At 41.1% G+C, this 23,233-nt stretch overlaps 1 protein-coding gene across 8 annotated transcripts in view; it reads right to left on the bottom strand.

Moving 5' to 3' along the window:
• The window catches only part of TMEM232 (transmembrane protein 232), a 263,318-nt gene that overhangs the window by 129,742 nt on the left and 110,343 nt on the right, over window positions 1–23,233 (bottom strand). For all 8 annotated transcript variants that reach the window (XM_027545464.1, XM_027545462.1, XM_027545463.1 and 5 more), the window contains one exon: window positions 8,750–8,928. In XM_027545464.1, coding sequence (XP_027401265.1) covers window positions 8,750–8,928 — 179 coding nt within the window. The remainder of the gene's footprint in view (window positions 1–8,749; window positions 8,929–23,233) is intronic.

The raw sequence follows: 23,233 nt of genomic DNA, 5'->3' as shown, positions 1-23,233 counted from the left end.
GAAAAACCATAGCCTTGACTAGATGGACCTTTGCTGCCAAAGTAATGTGTCTGCTTTTTAATATACTGTCTAGGTTCATCATAGTTTTTCTTCCAAGGAGCAAGCATCTTTTAATTTCATGGCTGCAGTCACCATCTGTAGTGATTTTGGAGCCCAAGAAAAAAAAAGTCAGCCACTGTTTCCACTGTTTCCCCATCTCTGCCATGAAATGATGGGACCAAATGCCATGATGTTTATTTTTTGAATGTTGAGTTTTAAGCCAACTTTTTCACTCTCCTCTTTCACTTTCATCAGGAGGCTGTTTAGTTCTTCTTCACTTTCTACCATAAGTGTGGTATCATCTGCATATCTGAGGTTATTGATACTTCTCCCAGCAATCTTGATTCCAGCTTGTGCCTCATCCAACCCAGCATTTCCCTTGATGTACTCTGCATCTAAGTTAAATAAGCAGGTACATCCCTGAAACTCCAGTACTTTGGCCACCTCATGTGAAGAGTTGACTCATTGGAAAAGACTCTGATGCTTGGAGGGATTGGGGGCAGGAGGAGAAGGGGACGACAGAGGATGAGATGGATGGATGGCATCACTGACTCGATGGACGTGAGTCTGGGTGAACTCCAGGAGTTGGTGATGGACAGGGAGGCCTGGCGTGCTGTGATTCATGGGGTCGCAAAAAGTCGGACACAACTGAGCGACTGAACTGAACAGCCTTGACGTACTCCTTTCCCAGTTTGGAAACAGTCTGTTGTTCCATGTCCAGTTCTAACTGTTGCTTCTTCACCTGCATACAGATTTCTCAAGAGGCAGGTCAGGTGGTCTGGTACCCCCATCTCTTGAAGAATTTTCCACAGTTTACTGTGATCCACACAGTCAAAGGCTTTGGTATTGTCAATAAAGCAGAAGTAGATGTTTTTCTGGAACTCTCTCACTTTTTTGATGATCGAACAGATGTTGGCAATTTGCTTTCTGGTTCCTCTGCCTTTTCTAAATCCAGCTTGAACATCTGGAAGTTGTCATTTCATGTACTGTTGAAGCCTGGCTTGGAGAACTTTGAGCATTACTTTGGTAGTGTGTGAGATGAGTGCAATTGTGCAGTACTTTGAACAATCTTTGGTGTTGCCTTTCTTTGGGATTGGAATGAAAACTGACCTTTTCCAGTCCTGTGGCCACTGCTGAGTTTTCCAAATTTGCTGGCATATTGAGTACAGCAGTTTCACAGCATCATCTTTCAGGATTTGGAATAGCTAAACTGGAATTCCGTCACCTCCACTAGCTTTGTTCGTAGTGATGGTTCCTAAAGCCCACTTGACTTCACATTCCAGGATGTCTGGCTCTAGGTCAGTGATCACACCATTGTGATTATCTGGGTCATGAAGATCTTTTTTGTACAGTTCTTCTGTGTATTCTTGACACCTCTTCTGAATATCTTCTGCTTCTGTTAGGTCCATACCATTTCTGTCCTTTATTGTGCCATCTTTGCATGAAATGTTCCTTTGGTATCTCTAGTTTTCTTGAAGAGATCTCTAGTCTTTTCTATTCTGCTGTTTTCCTCTATTTCTTTGCATTAATCACTGAGGAAGGCTTTCTTATCTCTCCTTTCTATTCTTCAGAACTCTGCATTCAGATGGCTATATCTTTCCTTTTGTCCTTTGCCTTTCATTTCTCTTTTTTTCTAATAAACCCCTCAGTTCTCTCTTTTTTTTTTTCTCATAAACTCTTTTTTCCCCCACTTCTCTTCTTTTCTCATTCTTTTTGAATTTCCTCTTTTCTCATGAAGTTCTTTTCTCATGAATTCCCCAGGTTGGTAGGTACTCAATATGCTTCCAGAGAAGAGTGGAGAAATAGCTCCAGAAAGAATGAAGAGGCTGAGTCAAAATGAAAACAACATCCAGTTGTAGATGTGACTGGTGATGGAAGTAAAGTCTGATGCTGTAAAGGGAACAATATTGCATAGGAACCTGGAATGTTACATCCATGAATCAAGGTAAATTGGAAGTGGTCAAACAGGAGATGGTGAGAGGGTAACAGGCAGGAAGGCCAGGGGTCTCCAAATGGAGGAAATAGCCTGCAAGTGTCAGACATTTTTATCTCTCTTAAGTGGCAGAAGGAAACAAACTAATGATATTTTTTTCTTCTCTATACAAATTTAAAAGGAGGTTTCAGAGGGATGGTATGGGGAGGGAGGAGGGAGGAGGGTTCAGGATGGGGAGCACATGTATACCTGTGATGGATTCATTTTGATATTTGGCAAAACTAATACAATTATGTAAAGTTTAAAAATAAAATAAAATTTAAAAAAAAATAAAAGGAGGTTTCTCTTAAAATACTGTGTTGCCATAATAACACCTGTTTTCACCTGAAGTTAACTATTCTCAAACCTAAAAATAACTAATGCATTTTTCTTATGGAAATGTTTGCCTTAAGCTATGCTCATGTGCTATGCATTTACCCCAAACTCTGTCCTCAAGTCGGTTCCGCCTAATGGCTCAGAACCTACTTGACAAACCAGTATGTTATACTCAGATATTGTTTCCTTAATCTATGTAAATGAAACTGTATAGTAGTCTGTCCTTCTGCAAGATTCAAGTTAATCATTTTATGGCCTGGGATGAACCTTTTGGTGCCAAGATTATCCCAAAATGCATCTTATGGGTGAGGGGCCTGGTGCCATTCTGAGTTTTAAGGCATTCCTTTCTTTCATTAACAGACTGCTAGTGAGTTATATTGGAGAAGGCAATGGCACCCCACTCCAGTACTCTTGCCTGGAAAATCCCATGGATGGAGGAGGCTGGTAGGCTGCAGTCCATGGGGTCGCTAGGAGTCAGACACGACTGAGCGACTTCACTTTCCCTTTTCACTTACATACTTTGGAGAAGGAAATGGCAACCCACTCCAGTGTTCTTGCCTGGAGAATCCCAGGGACGGGGGAGCCTGGTGGGCTGCCATCTTTAGGGTCGCACAGAGTCGGACAGGACTGAAGTGACTTAGCATAGCATAGCATAGTGAGTTATATAACATCCAGCTGAAGACTAGCAGGGGGATACTCTTTCTGCCCCCTTCTGATGCCCATGTCAGAAGCTTTCTGTATCTCCTTTATACTTTAATAAAACTTTATTACACAAAAGCTCTGAGTGATCAAGCCTTGTCTCTGGCCCTGGATTGAATTCTTCTCCTCTGGAGGCCAAGAATCCCAGTGTCTTTTCATTCAGCAACAACCTTTCAATGGCAAGAGTGAACATCGACATTTTAGCAACCAGTGAACTAAAATGGACTAGAAAGGGTGACTTTAACTCAGATGATCACTGTATCTACTACTGCGGGTAAGAATCCCTTAGAAGAAATAGATAGCCATCTTAGTCAACAAGAGTCTGAAATGCAGTACTTGGATGCAATCTCAAAAATGACAGAAGGATCTCTGTTTGTTTGCAAGGCAAGCCATTCAATATCACAGTAATCCAAGTCTTTGCCCCAAACAGTAACGCTGAAGAAGCTGAAGTTAAACAGTTTTATGATGACCTACAAGATCTTCTAGAATTAACACCAAAAAAGATGTCCTTTTCATTATAGGTGACTGGAATGCAAAAGTAGGAAATCAAGAGATACCTAGAGTAACAGGCAAGTTTAGCCTTGGAGTACAGAATTAAGCAGGGCAAAGGCTAGTAAAGTCTTGCCAAGAGAACACACTGGTCATAGCAAACACCCTCTTCCAACAACACAAGAGAAGACTCTAAACATGGACATCCCCAAATGGTCAACAGCAAAATCAGACTGATTATATTCTTTTCAGCTGAAGATGGAAAAGCTCTATACAGTCAGCAAATCAAGACTGGGAGCCGACTGTGGCTCAGATCATGAACTCCTTAGTGCCAAATTCAGACTTAAATTGAAGAAAGTACAGAAAACCACTAGACCTCTCAGGTATGACCTAAATCAAATCCCTTTTGATATACAGTGGAAGTGACAAGTATATTCAAGTGATTAGATCTGATAGACAGAGTGTCTGATGAACTATGGACAGAGGTTCATAACTTTGTACTACAGGTGCCTATCAAAACCATCCCCAAGAAAAGCAATACTATAACAATTTATACATCATATGAGGCTTTTTTGAGGATTAAATAATGAATGCATGTAAAGTGTTTAGCACATGGTACACAGGAAATGCCCAACAAATCTTAGTTATTACTACTAGTGCCTTTTAAGAAATAATTATGAAAGGAGACTTCCCTGGGGGTCCAATGATCAAGAATCTGTCTTGCAATGCAGGGGAAGCAGGTTCCATCTCTGGTCAGGGAACTAAGATTCCCCACACTGTGGAACAACCAAGCCTCCATGTTCTGAGCCCACAAGTTCTGGAGCCCATGCAAAACAACTAGAGAGTCTGTATGCTGCAACAGCTGAACCTGCGTGCCGCAACCAGAGAGTCCGTGTGCTGCAATGAAACAGCCACTTAACGCAATTAGATCCCACACGCCACAGCTAAGACCCAGTGCAGCCAAACAAAATAATTAAATACTACAAAATAAGTATGAAAGAAATCACATTTTCACTGAACATTGTAGAAGACTCAAATCTCATTTATTTAGTGCTCAATTAGAAAACTCCTACTACATTAGGAAAAAAAAAAAAACACTCCAAAACTTAAAGGCTTAACACAAACGTTTGCTTAGTTCCCCGGTGCCAAGGCCAACAAGTAGAGCTGGGCATGGCAGAATGTGTCTTCTGCTCTCATGTGTGTCTGTGATCCGTTGTTAGGTCAGGTTGTTGTTCAGTCGCTCAGTCGCGTCGGACTCTTTGCAACCCCATGGATGGCAGCACGTCAGGTTTCCTCTCGTTTGCTGTCTCCGGAGTTTGCTCAAATTCATGTCTATGGAGTCAGTGACGCCATTCAACCATCTCGTCCTTGTCGTCCCCTTTTCTGTCTGCCTTCAATCTTTCCCAGCATCAGGGTCTTTTCCAGTGAGTTGGCTGTTCACATCAGGTGGCCCAAAGGATTGGAGCTTCAGCTTCAGCATCGGTCCTTCCAATGAATATTCAGGACTGATTTCCTTTAGGATTCAGTTGTTTGATCTCCTTGCAGTCCAAGGGACTCTCAAGAATCTTCTCCAACACCATAGTTTGAAAGCATCAATACCTTGGTGCTCACTCTTCTTTATGGCCCAACTCTCACATCCATACATGACTACTGGAAAAGTCAGCTGGCCAGGGACCAGCTAGTTTTGAGATGGGGACATTGAAAAACTAGGATGGCTTGTCTCTCTGCCATGTTGTCTCACATCTACCTGGTTAACTCTGACTTATTTACATATCAGTTACAGGGTCCCAGAAAACAAGAAAGGGCAAGCACCAATATATAAGCATTTTTCAAATCTCTACTTATGTAACATTCAGTTCAGTTCAGTTCAGTCGCTCAGTCGTGTCCGACTCTTTGCGACCCCATGAATCGCAGCACACCAGGCCTCCCTGTCCATCACCAACTCCCGGAGTTCACTCAGACTCACGTCCATGGAGTCGGTGATGCCATCCAGCCATCTCATCCTCTGTCGTCCCCTTCTCCTCCTGCCCCCAGTCCCTCCCAGCATCAGAGTCTTTTCCAATGAGTCTTGTTTAAATTAGGTCACCTGGTCAAGCCAAGAATTTGAGTGTGGAAAGAAGGATATGATGTAGCGACCCTTGAATAAACTGGGGACAATCACTCTAACAGTGCTCCGCAAGTTCCAAAGCAAGTGACCAACCGTTGAAGCCCAGTGAGGACAGCCTAGTCCTCCTCAAACGGTTTCTTAAGATCTCCAGTTTCATAAAATCACCCTTTAGTCCCTAAGACCTTACCTTGGTAACCCACACATGCCTTTCAAATTTAATGCCTAATATTGCCCAGTCCAAACTTTCTTCCTCAACTAGAGAAAGTAAGCCAATGACCTTCTCTTAAAAGGTCCTAATTTATTTTTGGCTCATACCATTTCCTTATCTTAAAGATGTCCTTTGACCCTTCCCCTTTCGATCATTTCATGTAACTCATCATTTACGTTTCCAGCTCATATACTACTTAAACAATAATGTGTTCCTCATTAATACACGAAAAAAGAGACCAAACATCTATGTGAGCTTCCGTTTATGCCATGAACTTTTACGGAGCCAGTCACGCATAGAATAGTCCTTTTGTACTACTCCTTATCTTCTAAAGAATAGGTATTCTGGATGAAACATAAAATTTACTGTGTAAAGGTTATTTATTGGACATCCTTGCTTCTTCCATAGAATTTAGTATGATAAAGTTAATTTAGTAAGTACTCATATTTGCTTCATATTTTTTACTGTTCTTAGTGAGAACTTTTATATAATTTCTCACTTTACATACTCATATATCTCAATATTAAATAAGAGAATCAAACTAAATTAAGTGATATTTAACCAACTAGATATTTTCTAATTTATCATTTATATCATTACTTATATTGTTTAATAATTCAAATCTGTCTAGCTGTCTCTAGTTAACCTATATATGAAACAGGTCTATAGTAAATTATTCCTTTTGTTAGACTACCTAATACAAATTAAGCTTCTTTTATATTAAATATGTATTACACATAAATTGATATAACTGCTTTTACAAATCTTTAATTTAGATTTTTCTGTAGGGAAAGCGTGCCTTCCTCACATACTGACTATTTAAAATGAATGAAAGCATCCCTTGGAAGTCTCACGAAGCACCGAAAACTAATTAGCACATCTAGCGGTTAAGCTTTTGTTTATTCCTTTATTCTCAGAACTGACTGCTTGAGTAATAAGGTCTTCACTTGGATCTAGCATCTAAAAAATATTTGCCATGTCTGATTAAGTGACTTACGAATTTCAAATGTAATTATCCATAGAAATTTAGTAAAATTTTGAAGAAAGAAGCTATCTTACACCAAGTGATTGGCCTTGAAAACAGGCTTATAAATAGAATTCTAATTCTAGAAATGACAAATTTGAGTTAGCTCATTCATGTAGTTACAATATAATCCACTTGAGATATGAAATGGCATATGAAAATAGGTACAAAACCAGATAAGAACATAAGTAATTGAAAGAATCATGGAAGCAGGAAAAAAAGAAAATAATAAGACCGAATAAGATGCATTGATCATCCTCTATTTCTCTTAGAAAATGGCTAAAAATTTGACTATTTTTTTAAGCTTCAGTAAGTATCTTATACAAAATAAAATCAATAATAAGGTTCAGAAAGCACGTGGAGGATTTATTTCCTATAACCCAGTAAAGAGAACACTGGGTGAACAGTGGTCATCACTGTCATAGGCACGATGATCTTCTCTGTTTCTCTTTTTCCTGTGTTCCTCACTCCAAAACCAAGGAAAAGCTAAAGCAACCTGCATAAAAGCAAGTCCATGAAATCCAAAACAATGTAGCTTAAAAGGGCAGCAATTTGATTGGCTTTTTCCTCGGAAAAAAAAAAAGAATATTAGAAATCCAGAGAAAAGAATGGACTACATGTTTTCATATTGTCCTCCATAAAGATCATTACTCCAAATCAGATGTATAATTCAAAAACAAAGAGTTTAAGGTTTTGTTTTCCACTAAGGATCTGGCACCCCACTCCAGTACTCTTGCCTGGAAAATCCCATGGACTGAGGAGCCTGGTAGGCTGTAGTCCATGGGGTTGCGAAGAGTCGTACACGACTGAGCAACTTCACTTTCACTTTTCACTTTCATGCGTTGGAGAGGGAAATGGCAACCCACTCCAGTGTTCTTGCCTGGAGAATCCCAGGGACAGGGGAGCCTGGCAGGCTGCCATCTATGGGGTCGCACAGAGTCAGACATGACTGAAGCGACTTAGCAGCAGCAGCAAGGATCTGAAGTGTAGATATTCTGTATTGCGATAATGGCCTACTCATACACTTGGACAATCAATTAAGCAGAGTGAATAATTATTTGGTCTTCTTGTTAACATCAACACACCCTTAATTATTAGAAAACAGGATATGAACAGTGTTAGGAATAATCATATCTGTGAAAGCTAGAAAGAACCAGAACTTTCAGGGACAGAAAAACAGTATACTTTAGGATAACAAATTAACCTGTTTCAAAATAAGACATGAAGGGGGGGGGTGGAATTTGATGGAGTTTTGAAATATCATAGGTATCACATGCATTAAAAAAATCACTGGAAAATCATATTCGTATTTTATGAAGAATGGATAGCTAGTTTTAAAATGATTTTACATATATATTCAAACAGAATGGAAAAACCAAGAATTTGTAAAACATATTTTTAACTTTAAAGAAAAAGACATTAGATGTAGTGAGTCCAAATTTGTGACTTATATTGTCTGATGCTGGAAAGGTAAACTTATAAATTAAGATAACTAAATAATTTATTATCCAAATTGAGACACTTTTAAGAATGAATTAATCCACTACTAATAAGAAAGCTGGAAAATTAGGCATAGACCCAGGCTAACCTCGACAAATTAGAATGTACAGGCAGCCTAGTTAGAGTTGTGTCTTGAAGTCACAAGCCCAAAGCAGAACAATTACTCTTTCCCAAAATTAACTCCTTTCTTGAAGCTGCTTAATCAGAAGACTGCCAACTCTCTTCTTTAACTAAAATTAGGTCAGTATTAAATTTTGTAAATTGTGTTCTCAATTGTGAATCACTGATACACACTGATTATGGATATTCAGAGATAAAGGACAAATGCTTCCTGGTGATAAAATTTCCTATTGATTACCCAGCGTATTATCTTACTTGAGCAATATTTACTGCATTACAGATTCGCCCATCTTTCTCACGATCCTTTGTTTTCTGTAACATTTGCCATATTTTGTTCCTAAGTCCATCCTGCTCTTTATCTCCCCGAAGTTCCCATGACATTTTCACCAGGTTGTACAGTAGGCTATAGCGTCCAGCCCATTTCACTTGGTCACCTGTTTAAAAAGAAACATTTTGGGAGGAAGATATTTTATTCATCTTACTAATGCATGTTATTGTGAAAAAAGAAGACACTTAACTTTATTAATATTTTAAAGTTTTAAATTCTGAGCTTTGGAATTTTTTTTTTACCCATGATTACTTTTACTCCTTTAATTTTTTTTATTTTTTTTTACTCCTTTAATTTTAAAACATCTCACAGATGATTTAAAAACTTCTAACCATATGAAAAGTTACTTACACCTAACTAATATTATACCTCATAAATTAAAAAGTTAAAAGATAAACTCTTAACTATGTACTGTAAACACACTTTTGGAATTCAAATAAAGAGGAATTAGTTTAAGGCAATATAAACACAGACCACCATGGTGAATTTTTTAATAAATCAGTGAAATAGGAGAAAAATCCTGCCTGTTATAAAAATGATCAAACTCCTTGAAATATGGCATCTGAATCAAGAAAAAAGCTTTAAAAGTAATGTGAAAAGCACACAAAAACTACTGATGTAATTATAAGCTGGAGATTTTTCTAAGTAATAGATACATAAATCAAATGAAATAGGGGAAGGGAGTAATTAATTCAGAAGAGGTTTTTTAAAAGTCTAATACACTTCTCCTTCTAAAAATTATATACCAATTAGCAATTTAAATAAGTTACCAAGTTCTACTTTTAAAATATGCATTTCTCTTACAGAAAAGAGGACGAAGTTTCTCTTTATCTTAATTATATCTTACCTAGATGATATATTGCTATGAAATACTACTCAAGAAAAGAGAACCTAATTTAGATAGTGATGGGATAAATAAATTTAGAGAATACTGCATGTCTCAAATGGTATATGAGCTTAAGTTAGCCAAAGAGCACCATGAGGGTATTGACTATACGTGAAGCAAGAAAGAGGAGTAGGAGGAAGAAAAGGTTCAGAGAGAGAGATGGAAGGTATTCTGGTGAGAGCTAATCTGACTCTGAAATCATCAATCTAAAGAGATAAACACACTGAAAAGTCATAATCTTCAACTTTTCCTAATTCAATCTGGATTTCATAACCAGGTTAATAAAAACTATTACTGTTATGATAAATAGAAAGCCTGGGAGTAAGTATCCATATTCTAGTTACTCATTACAATCCTGCTATGAAGATTATATCATACTTAGAATAATAGAAGGGAACGTAACATATGAGCCTCAACTTGGATAAAAATCCCTGTAGCATCACACACAGGGTGTATATTGTCACCGTGGTGACTTAACTTATATGCAGAGTACATCATACGAAATACTGGCCTGGATGAATCACAAGCTGGAATCAAGACTGATGGGAGAAATATCAATAACCTCAGATATGTAGATGACACCACACTAATGGCAGAAAGTGAAAGGTAACTAAGGAGCCTCTTGATGAAAGTGAAAGAGGAGAGTGAAAAAGTTGGCTTAAAGCTCAGCATTCAGAAAACTAAGATCATGGCATCTGGTCCCATCACCTCATTGCAAACAGGTAGGGAAACAATGGAAACAGTGAGAGACTTTATTTTGGGGGGCTCCAAAATCACTGCAGATGGTGACTGTAGCCATGAAATTAAAAGATGCTTGCTCTTTGGAAGAAAAATTATGGCAAACCTAGATAGAATATTAAAAAGCAGAGACATTACTTTGCCTGGAAAAGTCCGTCTAGTCAAGGCTATGGTTTTTCCAGTGGTCATGTATGGATGTGAGAGTTGGACTATAAAGAAAGCTGAGTGCCGAAGAATTGATGCTTTTGAACTGTGGTGTTGGAGAAGACTCTTGAGAGTCCCTTGGACTGCAAGGAGATCCAACCAGTCCATTCTGAAGGAGATCAGTCCTTGGTGTTCTTTGGGAGGACTGATGCTGAAGCTGAAACTCCAATACTTTGGCCACCTCATGCAAAGAGTTGACTCATTGGAAAAGACTCTGATCCTGGGAGGGATTGGGAGCAGGAGGAGAAGGGAACGACAGAGGATGAGATGGCTGGATGGCATCATATACTTGATGGACATGAGTTTTAGCAAGCTCTGGGGGTTGGTGATAGACAGGAAGGCCTGGCATGCTGCAATTCATGGGGTCACAAAGAGTCGAACACGACTGAGTGACTGAACTGAAACACAACATCTCATTGAACAGATACAGCATTAGTCTTTTGCTCAAATGTCTACCATTTACTCTGACCTCATTTATCTTTTGTTATTTTACCCTACCCATTTCTCAGATGAACTCTGTATGGTAGCTCCATTTAAGATCCTCTCTATCCTCCTCTCTTCTCACAGCTCCCTCTCCACTTGGGGTCAGTTGACCTGTTACTAGGGGACCTAACTGGGCCTGGTTCCTGTGGGTCCCTGAACGGGTGGGAGCATCTCCAGGATCGTGTGGAATGGGCTGGAGCTGGTCATGGGACCATGGCTGGGTCCACAGGTCTCAGGCCTGTTATCGAGTACGAATGGATTGAGCTCCTCTATGTCTGTGTGTGTGCTCCTGCGAGGTCCCTGGGTGGGTTCCTGGGTGCACAGAACTGCTTCTGGAAGAATGAGGCTAGAACCAGGTCTCAGAGATGCTTCAGGATTCACCGTCAGGCCTCAGGCAGTGGGCCCAGGACTCAGGGCACAGCAAGCATGGGTCCTCTCAAGTCCTCTGGTGGGTGGGGCTAGTGGCGAGACTGCAGACAAGCAGGGGAGGAGCTGAGTTCACAGGAAGACGGTGGAGCTTCTAGGTCCACAGTTAGACCACTTGACAGGCTGGCCACCGAAGTCCAGCCCGCCTTCTTGAAGAGGCTCTCCCGAGTCTTGGGTTGCATTTGTGTTTTACCACCTATTACTTGGGTCCCCAGGTCCTCCCAAAGGTGCTTTTGTTTACGGCTGTTTGCCAAGTTATTTTTTTCCGTGAGAGGATGAAGGCCAAGGAACTCCTGTTCCACCATCTTACAGACATGACTTCCCATATATAATTTCAACTATTGCAGTATACTGATTTTAATTGGCAAAATTCTTATGAGGGGAAAACTGTATTTTCAGAAGAATCTGCTGCTTAACTTAGCCTCTTGATTGCAACTTACACTTTCTCTTCTCAAATATCAATTTTAGATAGAAGCCTTCCTCCTCTCATTTCTAAACTCATTTCTTTTCTGTGTTCTCTTACCTTCTACAGCACCTTCCTTTCCTGTGAATGGAATAGAAGGTGAGATTGTAAAGAAAAGGACTTTTCTGAATTGAAGAGGCCACGCTTCATGGAGTAAGATTATTCCAGTCTTCACCTCTCTCATCAGCTCTCATCAGCAGTGTGAAGCTGTTGTTCTCCAGTCATTAAGTCATTTCTGACTCTTTGCAACCCCATGGACTGCAGCATGCCCAGGCTTCCCTGTCCTTCACTGTCTCCCCGTGTGTGCAAACTCATGTCCAGTGAGTTGATGGTGCCATCCAACCATCCAATATTTTTCACTCTCCACTTTCACTTTCATCAGGAGGCTCCTTAGTTCCTCTTCACTTTCTATCATAAGGGCGGTGTCATCAGTACATCTGAGGTTATTGATATTTCTCCTGGCAATCTTGACTCCAGCTTGTGCTTCCTCCAGCCCAGCATTTCGCATGCTATACTCTGCATATAAGTTAAATGAGCAGGGTGAAAATATTCAGCAGTGATGTACTCCTTTCCCAAGTTGGAAACAGTCTGTTGTTCCAAGTCCAGTTCTAACTGTTGCTTCCTGACCTGCATATAGTTTTCTCAGATGGGAATATATATTCCCATCTCTTGAAGAATTTTCCACAGTTTGTTGTGATCCACACAGTCAAATGGTTTGGTGTAGTCAATAAAGCAGAAGTAGGTGTTTTTCTGGAACTCTCTTGCTCTTTTGATGGATGTTGGCAATTTGCTCTCTGGCTCCTCTGCCTTTTCTAAATCCAGCTTAAACATCTGGAAGTTCATGGTTCACATACTGTTGAAGCCTAGCATGGTGAATCTTGAGCATTACTTTGTTAGCGTGTGAGATGGGTATAAATGTGTGGTAGTTTGAACATTCTTTAATGTTGCCTTTCTTTGGGACTGGAATGAAAACTGACCTTTTCCAATTCTGTGGCCACTGCTAAGTTTTCCAAGTTTTCTGGCATATTGAGTGCAGCACTTTCACAGCATCATCTTTTAGGATTTGAAATAGCTCAGCTGGATTCCATCACCTCCACTAGCTTTATTCATAGTGATGCTTCCTAAGGCCCACTTGACTTCACATTCCAGGATGTCTGGCTCTAGGTCAGTGATCACACTGAGAGAGTCATTTCCTAGGCAGGTTGATAGGGAGTCTAGGGGTCCCCAAGGAGATAGGGGTCTGGAATTCTCAAGGAGGAAGAAAGGACAAACTTTTTTTCTTTCTCCACATTCCTTAGGATTATATAACAATAATGTATCCTGCCTAAGGACAGTCTTTGGATTCAACCTTCTGTTATCTTAAAATGTTAATTATGGGAGTAGACCTGGTCTTTACAAGGATGTATCTTGCCTGAGGACAGTGTTATCTTAAAATGTAAATTATGGGAGTAGGTCTGATGAGGTCTTTACAACCTCCAGATATTCTTTGGATTATATAACTTCATTGTTAACACTAGCAAGCGGGTACTCTTCCTGCCCCCTTCTGATGCCTATGTCAGAAGCTTTCTCTATCTCCTTTACACTTTAATAAAACTTTATTACACAAAAGCTCTGAGCGATCAAGCCTCGTCTCTGGCCCCAGATTGAATTCTTCTCCGGGGGCCAAGAATCCTGGTGTCTTCGCGTGATTCAACAACAACCTTTCAACACCATCGTGATTATCTGGGTCATGAAGATCTTTTTTGTATAGTTCTTCTGTGTATTCTTGCCACTTCTTCTCAATATCTTCTGCTTCTGTCCTTTATTTATTATACCAAAGAAATTCTCACACTGTTAAGAAATGTTATGTCTATTCAAGCAATAAACTGGGAAACCAATATGGGAGTTTAATGAGGTCATCTAGGGCTTTGCTGTCATGAGCAGTAGGAGACTGCAGAGTAAAGGGCAAAGCTAAGACATCGTGGAATAGGTCTCATTAGACTTCTATGCTATGGAGGAGAAGGACATGTACATGTTCAGACTCAGGAAACAAACGACAACGAAACCGGTTGCAGAAATTAGATTATAAAGAAAAGCCAGTTTGGAGAGAAAGGAGATAAATTAATGTGGCATGATGATGGGTGAGGGGAATCCGATATTCAGGGTTCTGTAGCTTTGTGCAAAAACAGAGCTATAATTCAAGTAAAAGAACAGAATTGAAATTATGGATTTGTGAGTCATTAGCATAAAAATAAGGCCTGAACTCAATATAAGTAGAGAAACAATTATGAGCTTTTAATGAATAATTCTGGAAGTGTAAACCTCAGAAATAAAAAAAGCAGTTTTTTAGCAAGATGATAAAGTATGCTGTAGATTTTAACCCATTTATAAATTTATTTCTAAACTCCTAGATTCTTTACATTAAGTACCGTGATCAACAGAAACATATGCAGATTACCTTCCTTCACACACTTTAAATTATTGTTTTTTGAGAAACAATGTTTTAGAACCTTAAAATCTCTGAACTGAATATGATATGTCTCCACAGTGACAAACCATAAAATACATTCTGATAACTGTTCTCAAAACTCAGTTTTCAAATGCCAATGATGACTTTAAAAGTAAGCTGTTCACCTGTTGATTTAAGCAACAGTGAAGTGTTGCTTATAGATATTTGTAGGGAGAATCTGTGACATCCAACTGACTGACAGTTAATGAAGAAGAAAGTTCTTATCAAGACAGATAGGATGTGCTACAACTGTTTTGAAAAACAAAATGCACTCTCACATGGACGTTCAGACACTGGCTGAGAAGCATGCCTGCTCTGAAACTTCTCATCCAAGAACAAGACCGCAACACAGGGCATTTTTCTGTTCTGCTTTGAGTGGCCTGTGGCAGCTGTCAAAGATGCTGCCATAAACGCACTGAGAGAAAGTGCGTCTCTGTCTGCAGCTAAGCAGACAGTGTGCTAGGAAATCAAACTGAAGCAAAACAAAATTCTTAACAAACCTTGAAAAATTGAGAGATTATACCATTTGAAAACCAATATTTTATGAACCTTTCTTTTTAGCAATGCTTTATTTCAGTGTTTGGACTCTTTGGAAGCCTTTAACTGCAGTCTAGGTATTTATATGTCACATATTCAGTGAATGTGAAATATGAATATTTCTACTCATATGAATGATTATAAAAGAATACAGCCTTTGAAATTTTGACAAATATAACTTGGCATCACAGAATCAAATGTATCACTGTAGGGTAAATGGAATGCAAGATCTAGTTTAAAACATTATCTTTATAAAATTCCATGTAGCATGGAAGGAACTAGATCAATGCCAAGAAACAATGGAAGAACCAGTGAGTAAGCCAGCCACTTGTTTAATATGTATTTACTGAGTCAGTGCTATGTGTTAACACTGCTCTCTGTACCAAAGATAAAGACAGCGCTACTGCTCTAGGGACACTTAATTCTAGTGGAGAAAGACAGATACTAAGAAAATAAACAGAACAATATTATTGTAAAAATAATAGATGCTAATGAGACCAACAATGACTAGGAAAAGAGAACTACTGCTGTCAGAGGGAGAGAAAGACCTCCATGAGGACACAATATTCAAGCTAAAATGTGATGGAATAAAGAAAGAAGAGCTATCCATCCAAGCAGCTGGCAGAAAGTGTTCCCAGCAGAAGAGATGGAAAGTGCAAAAGCTACAGACCTGGAGTAGCTTGAAAGTTTAGAGAAACAGAAGAAAGGCCAGAATGGAGGAGGACGAGATACCAGAGGTTCCATCAGACAAGACAGGTCGGGGAGGCACACCCTTAGCAGAGGCACACTCTCAATGATCATGGACAATTTGAAAGCCACAGAAAGGAGCTTGCATTTAATTCTTAGTATTAAAAAAAGCTAATAAAGAATTTAAGGGCAAAAAGGGAACTGACCCACTTTATGTTTTAAAAAATCTTTTTGGCTTCTTGGTGAAAAGAAGGAATGTAAGGAAGGCAGGAAGATTTTTACCTTTTTGCAGTTAATCTATGGGCTTCCCTCATGGCTCAGTAGTAAAGAATCTGCCTGCAATGCAAGAGACCAGGTTTCAGTCCCTGGGTAGGGATGATCCTCTGGAGAAGGAAATAGCAACCCACTCCGGTATTATTGCCTGGCAAACCCCATGGAGAGACGAGCCTGGCACGCTATAGTCCATGGGGTCACAAGGGGGTCGGACATGACTCAGAGACTAACCACACAGCTAGCCTATGAGCGAAGTGACAAGTCCGCAGACTTGGGCTTCGTAAAGTGCTCAGTGACCTCTCCCCGTGGCTTCTGAGAGGCCACCTCTGATACCTTGGAATGTCCTGTCAGATAAGAATGTTTCAACTTGGCCTTTGGAAGGGCCAGAGCCTGGGGATGGCCACATGTATGTAACTAAATTTCAATAAAAACTGTGGATACCAAAGCTTGGTGACCTTCCACGCGTGACAATACTCTGTGCGAATTGCCATACACGTTTCTAGGAGGAGGAAATGCCATCCATACAGCTCCCCTGGGAAAGGGCCATGGCCAGCTCTGCGCCTGGAACTCTCCTGAGCTCTGCCCTGTGCATCACTTCCCTAGCTGATTTTAACCCTTTCACTATTTTAAACCATAACATGAGTAAAATGGATGTGCTGAGTTCTGTGAGTTCTTCCACAAATCTTGAAACCTGAGGGTTGTCTTGGGGACCTCCAAACTCGCAGGTAGTTTCAGAAGTGAGGGTAGTCTTGGCAACTCCTATACTTCAAAGGAGTTAAAAATAGAGATAGAGATGAGGAGAAAATTTGAGATATATTTTGGACGTGTGGTAGAATAAATAAAATTCTAAGCTAACTCTTTCTTTTCAGGGTGCTACACTGTAATGATAATGATGTGTTTATCACTTTAAACACACACACACACACATTAAATATGCTTCTGTGTGTGATCATAAGTGATGACAGAGACGAGATGCTGGAGCAGAAGGACGTGAACTCGTCTCTTCTTACTAAAACACCAGAATGACAACTAAATGCTGAGCATCCATCAACAGCAACAACAAAAGCTGGAATAGCTGGAACCTACCAAAAGAGATATCCTATATCCAAAGACAAAGAAACCATGAGATGGTTTCATTGAACAACTGCAATAAAACCAAATCCCATACATACCAGGTGGACAACCCACAAACTGGAAAATATTTATACCAGAAAAGTTCTCCCACAGAAGTTAAAGTTCTGAGCCCCTGGGGATCTGGCATGGGAGGAGAAGGAGCTTCTAGAAAATCTGGCTTTGAAGGCCAGCAGGGTTTAACCACAGGAATTCCACAGGATTGGAGGAAACAGAAACTCCACACTTGGAGGGCACACAAAGGTCTCATAAGCATCTAGATGCAGGGAAAAAAGCAGTGACCTCCTAATAGTCTGGGATAGACCTAGCAGCTAACAATGGAGGGTTTCCTGAGGCGGCAGGGGGCATCTGTGGCTCACTGTGAGGACAAGGACACTGGTAGCAGTAGTCCTGGGGAGCACACACGGTACTCAGTCCTCCTAGAGGCCACATTGTCTCATCAAGACCTGGCCCCACCCAATAGCTGTAGGCTCCAGTGCTGGGATACCTCCAGCCAAACAGCTGACAGGACAGGAGCACAGCCCTACTCATCAGCAGATAGGCTGGGCAAAGTCTTCCCAAGCACACAGCTGCCCAGTAAACACAACGTTTGACATGGGCCTGCCCATCAGAGGGACAAGGACCAACTCCACTCACCAGCGGGCAGGAACCAGTCCCTCTTAGTGGGCACAAGCCTCTCAGACAGCTTCATCCACCAGGGAGTAGACAGCAAAAGCAAGAAAAACCACAATCCTACAGTCTGCAGAATGGAAATCACAACCAAAGAAAATCAGACAAAAAGAGACAGCAAAAAATATGTCCCAGATGAAGGAACGAGTAATGCCAGTAGAACAACTAAGTGAGGTACACAATCTACCTGAAAAAGAATTCAGAGTAGTGATAGTGAAGATGATCCAGGATCTTGGGGAAAAAAACAGTGGCAAGGATCAAAAACATGCAAGAAATGTATAATAAAGATCTAGAGGAGCTAAAGAGCAAACAAACAGAGACGAACAATACAATAACTGAAATGAAAAATACACTAGAAGGAATCAATAGCAGAATAATTGAGACAGAAAAGTGGATATGTGAGCTGAAGACAGAATGGTGGAAACCACTGTTGCAGAACAGAAGGAAAAAAAGTCAAAGATATGAGGATAGCCTAAGAGACCACTGGGACATTAAATGAACCAACATTTGCATAATAAGGGTCCCAGAAGGCCCACTAAGCATGGGCGGCTGTGACCCGCACACTAAGCGTGGCCAAGAGGAGCTACCCCACGTCCGAGGTCAGGGGCAGAAGCCGGGAGGACCCCATGCCCGAAGGGCGGTGGCCAAGAGGAGTTACCCCATGTCCGAGGTCAGGGGCAGCGGCTGAGAGTGCCAGGCTGCGATGGCGCAGAAATGGCCAAGAGGAGCTACCCAAGTCTGAGATCAGGGGCGGCGGCCAGGAGGAGCTACCCCATGCCCCCACGCCCGAGACCAGGGGCGGCGGCCGGGAGGAGCTACCCCATGCCCCCACGCCCGAGACCAGGGGCGGCGGCTGGGAGGAGCTACCCCCCATCCAGGGAGCAATGGCTGCATGGGCGCAGGAAGGCCTAGAGGAGCTATCCCACGTTGAAGGTCAGGAAGGGCGGTGGTGAGGAGATACCCCTCGTCCAAGGTAAGGAGCAGCGGCTGTGCTTTGCTGGAGCAGCCGTAAAAAGAAACCCCATGCCCAAGGTAAGAGAAACCCAAATAAGACGGTAGCTGTTGCAAGAAGGCATCAGAGGGCAGACACACTGAAACCATACTCACAGAAAACTAGTCCATCTAATCACACTAGGACCACAGCCTTGTCTAACAATGAAACTAAGCCATGCCCATGGGGCAATCCAAGACGGGTGGGTCATGGTGGAGAGATCTGACAGAATGTGGTCCACTGGAGAAGGGAATGGCAAACCACTTCAGTATTCTTGCCTTAAGAACCCCATGAACAGTATGAAAAGGCAAAATGATAGGATACTGAAAGAGAAACTCCCCAGGTCAGTAGGTGCCCAATATGCTACTGGAGATCAGTAGAGAAATAACTCCAGAAAGAATGAAGAGATGGAGCCAAAGCAAAAACAATACCCAGCTGTGGATGTGACTGGTGATAGAAGCAAGGTCCGATGTTGTAAAGAGCAATATTGCATAGGAACCTGGAATGTCAGGTCCATGAATCCAGGCAAATTGGAAGTGGTCAAACAGGAGATGGCAAGAGTGAATGTCGACATTCTAGGAATCAGTGAACTAAAATGGACTGGAATGGGTGAATTTAACTCAGATGACCATTATATCTACTACTGCGGGCAGGAATCCCTCAGAAGAAATGGACTAGCCATCATGGAGTCAGAAATGCAGTGCTTGGATGCAATCTCAAAAACGACAGAATGATCTCTGTTCGTTTCCAAGGCAAACCATTCGATATCACAGTAATCCAAGTCTATGCTCCAACAAGTACTGCTGAAGAAGCTGAAGTTGACTGGTTCTATGAAGATCTACAAGACCTTTTACAATTAACATAAAAAAGATGTCATTTTTATTATAGGGGACTGGAATGCAAAAGTAGGAAGTCAAGAAACACCTGGACTAACAGGCAAATTTGGCCTTGGAATACGGAATGAAGCAGGGCAAAGACTAATAGAGTTTTGCAAAGAAAATGCACTGGTCACAGCAAACACCCTCTTCCAACAACACAAGAGAAGACTCTACACATGGACATCACCAGATGGTCAACACCGAAATCAGACTGATTATATTCTTTGCAGCCAAAGATAGAGAAGCTCTATACAGTCAACAAAAACAAGACCAGGAGCTGACTGTGGCCAGATCATGAACTCCTTATTACCAAATTCAGACTTAAATTGAAGAAAGTAGGGAAAACCACTAGACCATTCAGGTATGACCTAAATCAAATCCCTTATGATTATACAGTGGAAGTGAGAAATAGATTTAAGGTCCTAGATCTAATAGATAGAGTTCCTGATGAACTGTGGACTGAGGTTCATGACACTGTACAGGAGACAGGGATCAAGACCATCCCCATGGAAAAGAAATGCAAAAAAGCAAAATGGCTGTCTGGGGAGGCCTTACAAATAGCTGTGAAAAGAAGAGAAGAGAAAAGCAAAGGAGAAAAGGAAAGATATAACCATCTGAATGCAGAGTTCCAAAGAATAGCAAGGAGACATAAGAAAGCCTTCCTCAGCAATCAATGCAAAGAAATAGAGGAAAACAACAGAATGGGAAAGACTAGAGATCTCTTCAAGAAAATTAGAGATACCAAGGGAACATTTCATACAATGATGGGCTCGATAAAGGACAGAAATGGTATGGATCTAACAGAAGCAGAAGATATTAAGAAGAGATGGCAAGAATACACAGAAGAACTGTACAAAAAAGATTTTCACGACCCAGGTAATCACGATGGTGTGATCACTGACCTAGAGCCAGACATCCTGGAATGTGAAGTCAAGTGGGCCTTAGAAAGCATCACTATGAACAAAGCTAGTGGAGGTGATGGAATTCCAATTGAGCTATTCCAAATCCTGAAAGATGATGCTGTGAAAGTGCTGCACTCAATATGCCAGCAAATTTGGAAAACTCAGCAGTGGCCACAGGACTGGAAAAGGTCAGTTTTCATTCCAGTCCCAAAGAAAGGCAATGCCAAAGAATGCTCAAACTACCTCACAATTGCACTCATCTCAAATGCTAGTAAAGTAATGCTCAAAATTCTCCAAACCAGGCTTCAGCAATATGTGAACCGTGAACTTCCTGATGTTCAAGCTGGTTTTAGAAAAGGCAGAGGAACCAGAGATCAAATTGCCAACATCCACTGGATCGTGGAAAAAGCAAGAGAGTTCCAGAAAAACATCTATTTCTGCTTTATTGACTATGCCAAAGCCTTTGACTATATGGATCACAATAAACTGTGGAGAATTCTTCAAGAGATGGGAATACCAGACCACCTGACCTGCCTCTTGAGAAACCTGTATGCAGGTCAGGAAGCCACAGCTAGAACCGGACATGGAACAACAGACTGGTTCAAAATAGGAAAAGGAGTATGTTAAGGCTGTATATTGTCATCCTGCTTGTTTAGCTTATATGCAGAGTACATCATGAGAAACGCTGGGCTGGAAGAAACACAAGCTGGAATCAAGATTGCTTGGAGAAATATCAATAACCTCAGATACGCAGATGACACCACCCTTATGGCAGAAAGTGAAGAGGAACTATTAAGTCTCTTGATGAAAGTGAAAGAGGAGAGTGAAAAAGTTGGCTTAAAGCTCAACATTCAGAAAACGAAGATCATGGCATCTGGTCCCATCACTTCATGGGAAATAGATGGGGAAACAGAGGAAACAGTGTCAGACTTTATTTTTGGTGGCTCCAAAATCACTGCAGATGGTGACTGCAGCCATGAAATTAAAAGACACTTACTCCTTGGAAGGAAAGTTATGACCAACCTAGATAGCATATTCAAAAGCAGAGACATTACTTTGCCAACAAAGGTTCGTCTAGTCAAGGCTATGGTTTTTCCTGTGGTCATGTATGGATGTGAGAGTTGGACTGTGAAGAAGGCTGAGCACCGAAGAATTGATGCTTTTGAACTGTGGTGTTGGAGAAGACTCTTGAGAGTCCCTTGGACTGCAAGGAGATCCAACCAGTGCATTCTGAAGGAGATCAGCCCTGGGATTTCTTTGGAAGGAATGATGCTAAAGCTGAAACTCCAGTACTTTGGCCACCTCATGCGAAGCGTTGACTCATTGGAAAAGACTCTGATGCTGGGAGGGATTGGGGGCAGGAGCAGAAGGGGACAAAAGAGGATGAGATGGCTGGATGGCATCACTGACTCGATGGACGTGAGTCTGAGTGAACTCCAGGAGTTGGTGATGGACAGGGAGGCCTGGCGTGCTGTGATTCATGGGGTTGCAAAGAGTTGGACACGACTGAGTGACTGAACTGAAGTGAACTGAACTGGTCCCAGAAAGAGAATAGAGAGAAAAATGACCTGAGCAAACATTTTAAGAGATACCAGTCGGAAAGGAAATGGTGTCCAAACTCCAGGAAACACAGAGAGTCCCAGGCAGGATAAATCTAAAGGAGGAACATACCAAGACTCAGTAATCAAACTGATAAAAATTTAAAGACAAAGAAAAAATATTAAAAGCAGCAAGAGAAAGGCAACAAATTACATATTAGTGAATTCCAATTTTTCCAGTAGTCATGTATGGATTTGAGCATTGGAGTATAAAGAAAGCTGAGCACAGAAGAATTGATGCTTTTGAACTGTGGTGTTGGAGAAGACTTGAGAGTCAAGGAGATCCAACTAGTCCATCCTAAAGGAGATCAGTCCTGAATATTCATTGGAAGGACTGATATTGAAGCTGAAACTCCAATACTTTGGCTACCTGATGCAAAGAGCTGACTCATTTGAAAAGACCCTGATGCTGGGAAAGACTGAAGGTGGGAGGAGAAGGGGATGAAGGAGGATGAGATGGTTGGATGGCATCACCGACTTGATGGACATGGGTTTGGGTGGAGTCTGGGAGTTAGTGATGGACAGAGAGGCCTGGCATGCTGTGGTTCATGGGGTCATGGAGAGTCGGACACAACTGGATGACTGAACTGAACTGACTGAATTCCAATAAGGTTATCATCAGATTTCTCAACAGAAACTTTGCAGGTTAGAAGGGAGTGGCATGATATATTTAAAGTGATGAAAGAAAAAAACCTACAACCAAGACAACTTTACTTAGCAAGGCTCTCATTCAGATTCAATGGAGAAATCATAAGTTTTATGAACAAGTGAAAGCTGAGAAAATTCAGCACCACCAGATCAACTTTACAACAAATATCTCCAGAGGAATGCCACCAAGTCTACAACAAAGGAATGTCTCTAGGTAGAAAGAAAAGGCCTCAACCTGAAACAAACAAATTATGAATGGAAAAGGTCACTGGTAGAGGCAAACACAGAGCAAAGGTAGGAAATCGTCTACACACAAACACATCATCAAAGCCAGGAATGGGAGGAGAGAGTATGAATGCAGCACACTGGAAATGCAATGAAAATCAAGAGATCAGCAACTTAAAGCAAC

This window comes from Bos indicus x Bos taurus, chromosome 7, assembly GCF_003369695.1.
Source record: "Bos indicus x Bos taurus breed Angus x Brahman F1 hybrid chromosome 7, Bos_hybrid_MaternalHap_v2.0, whole genome shotgun sequence".
NCBI classification, from domain to species: Eukaryota; Metazoa; Chordata; class Mammalia; order Artiodactyla; family Bovidae; genus Bos; species Bos indicus x Bos taurus.
The sequence above is the reverse complement of the archived record's forward strand: the minus strand, read 5'-3'. Positions and strand labels throughout refer to the sequence as shown.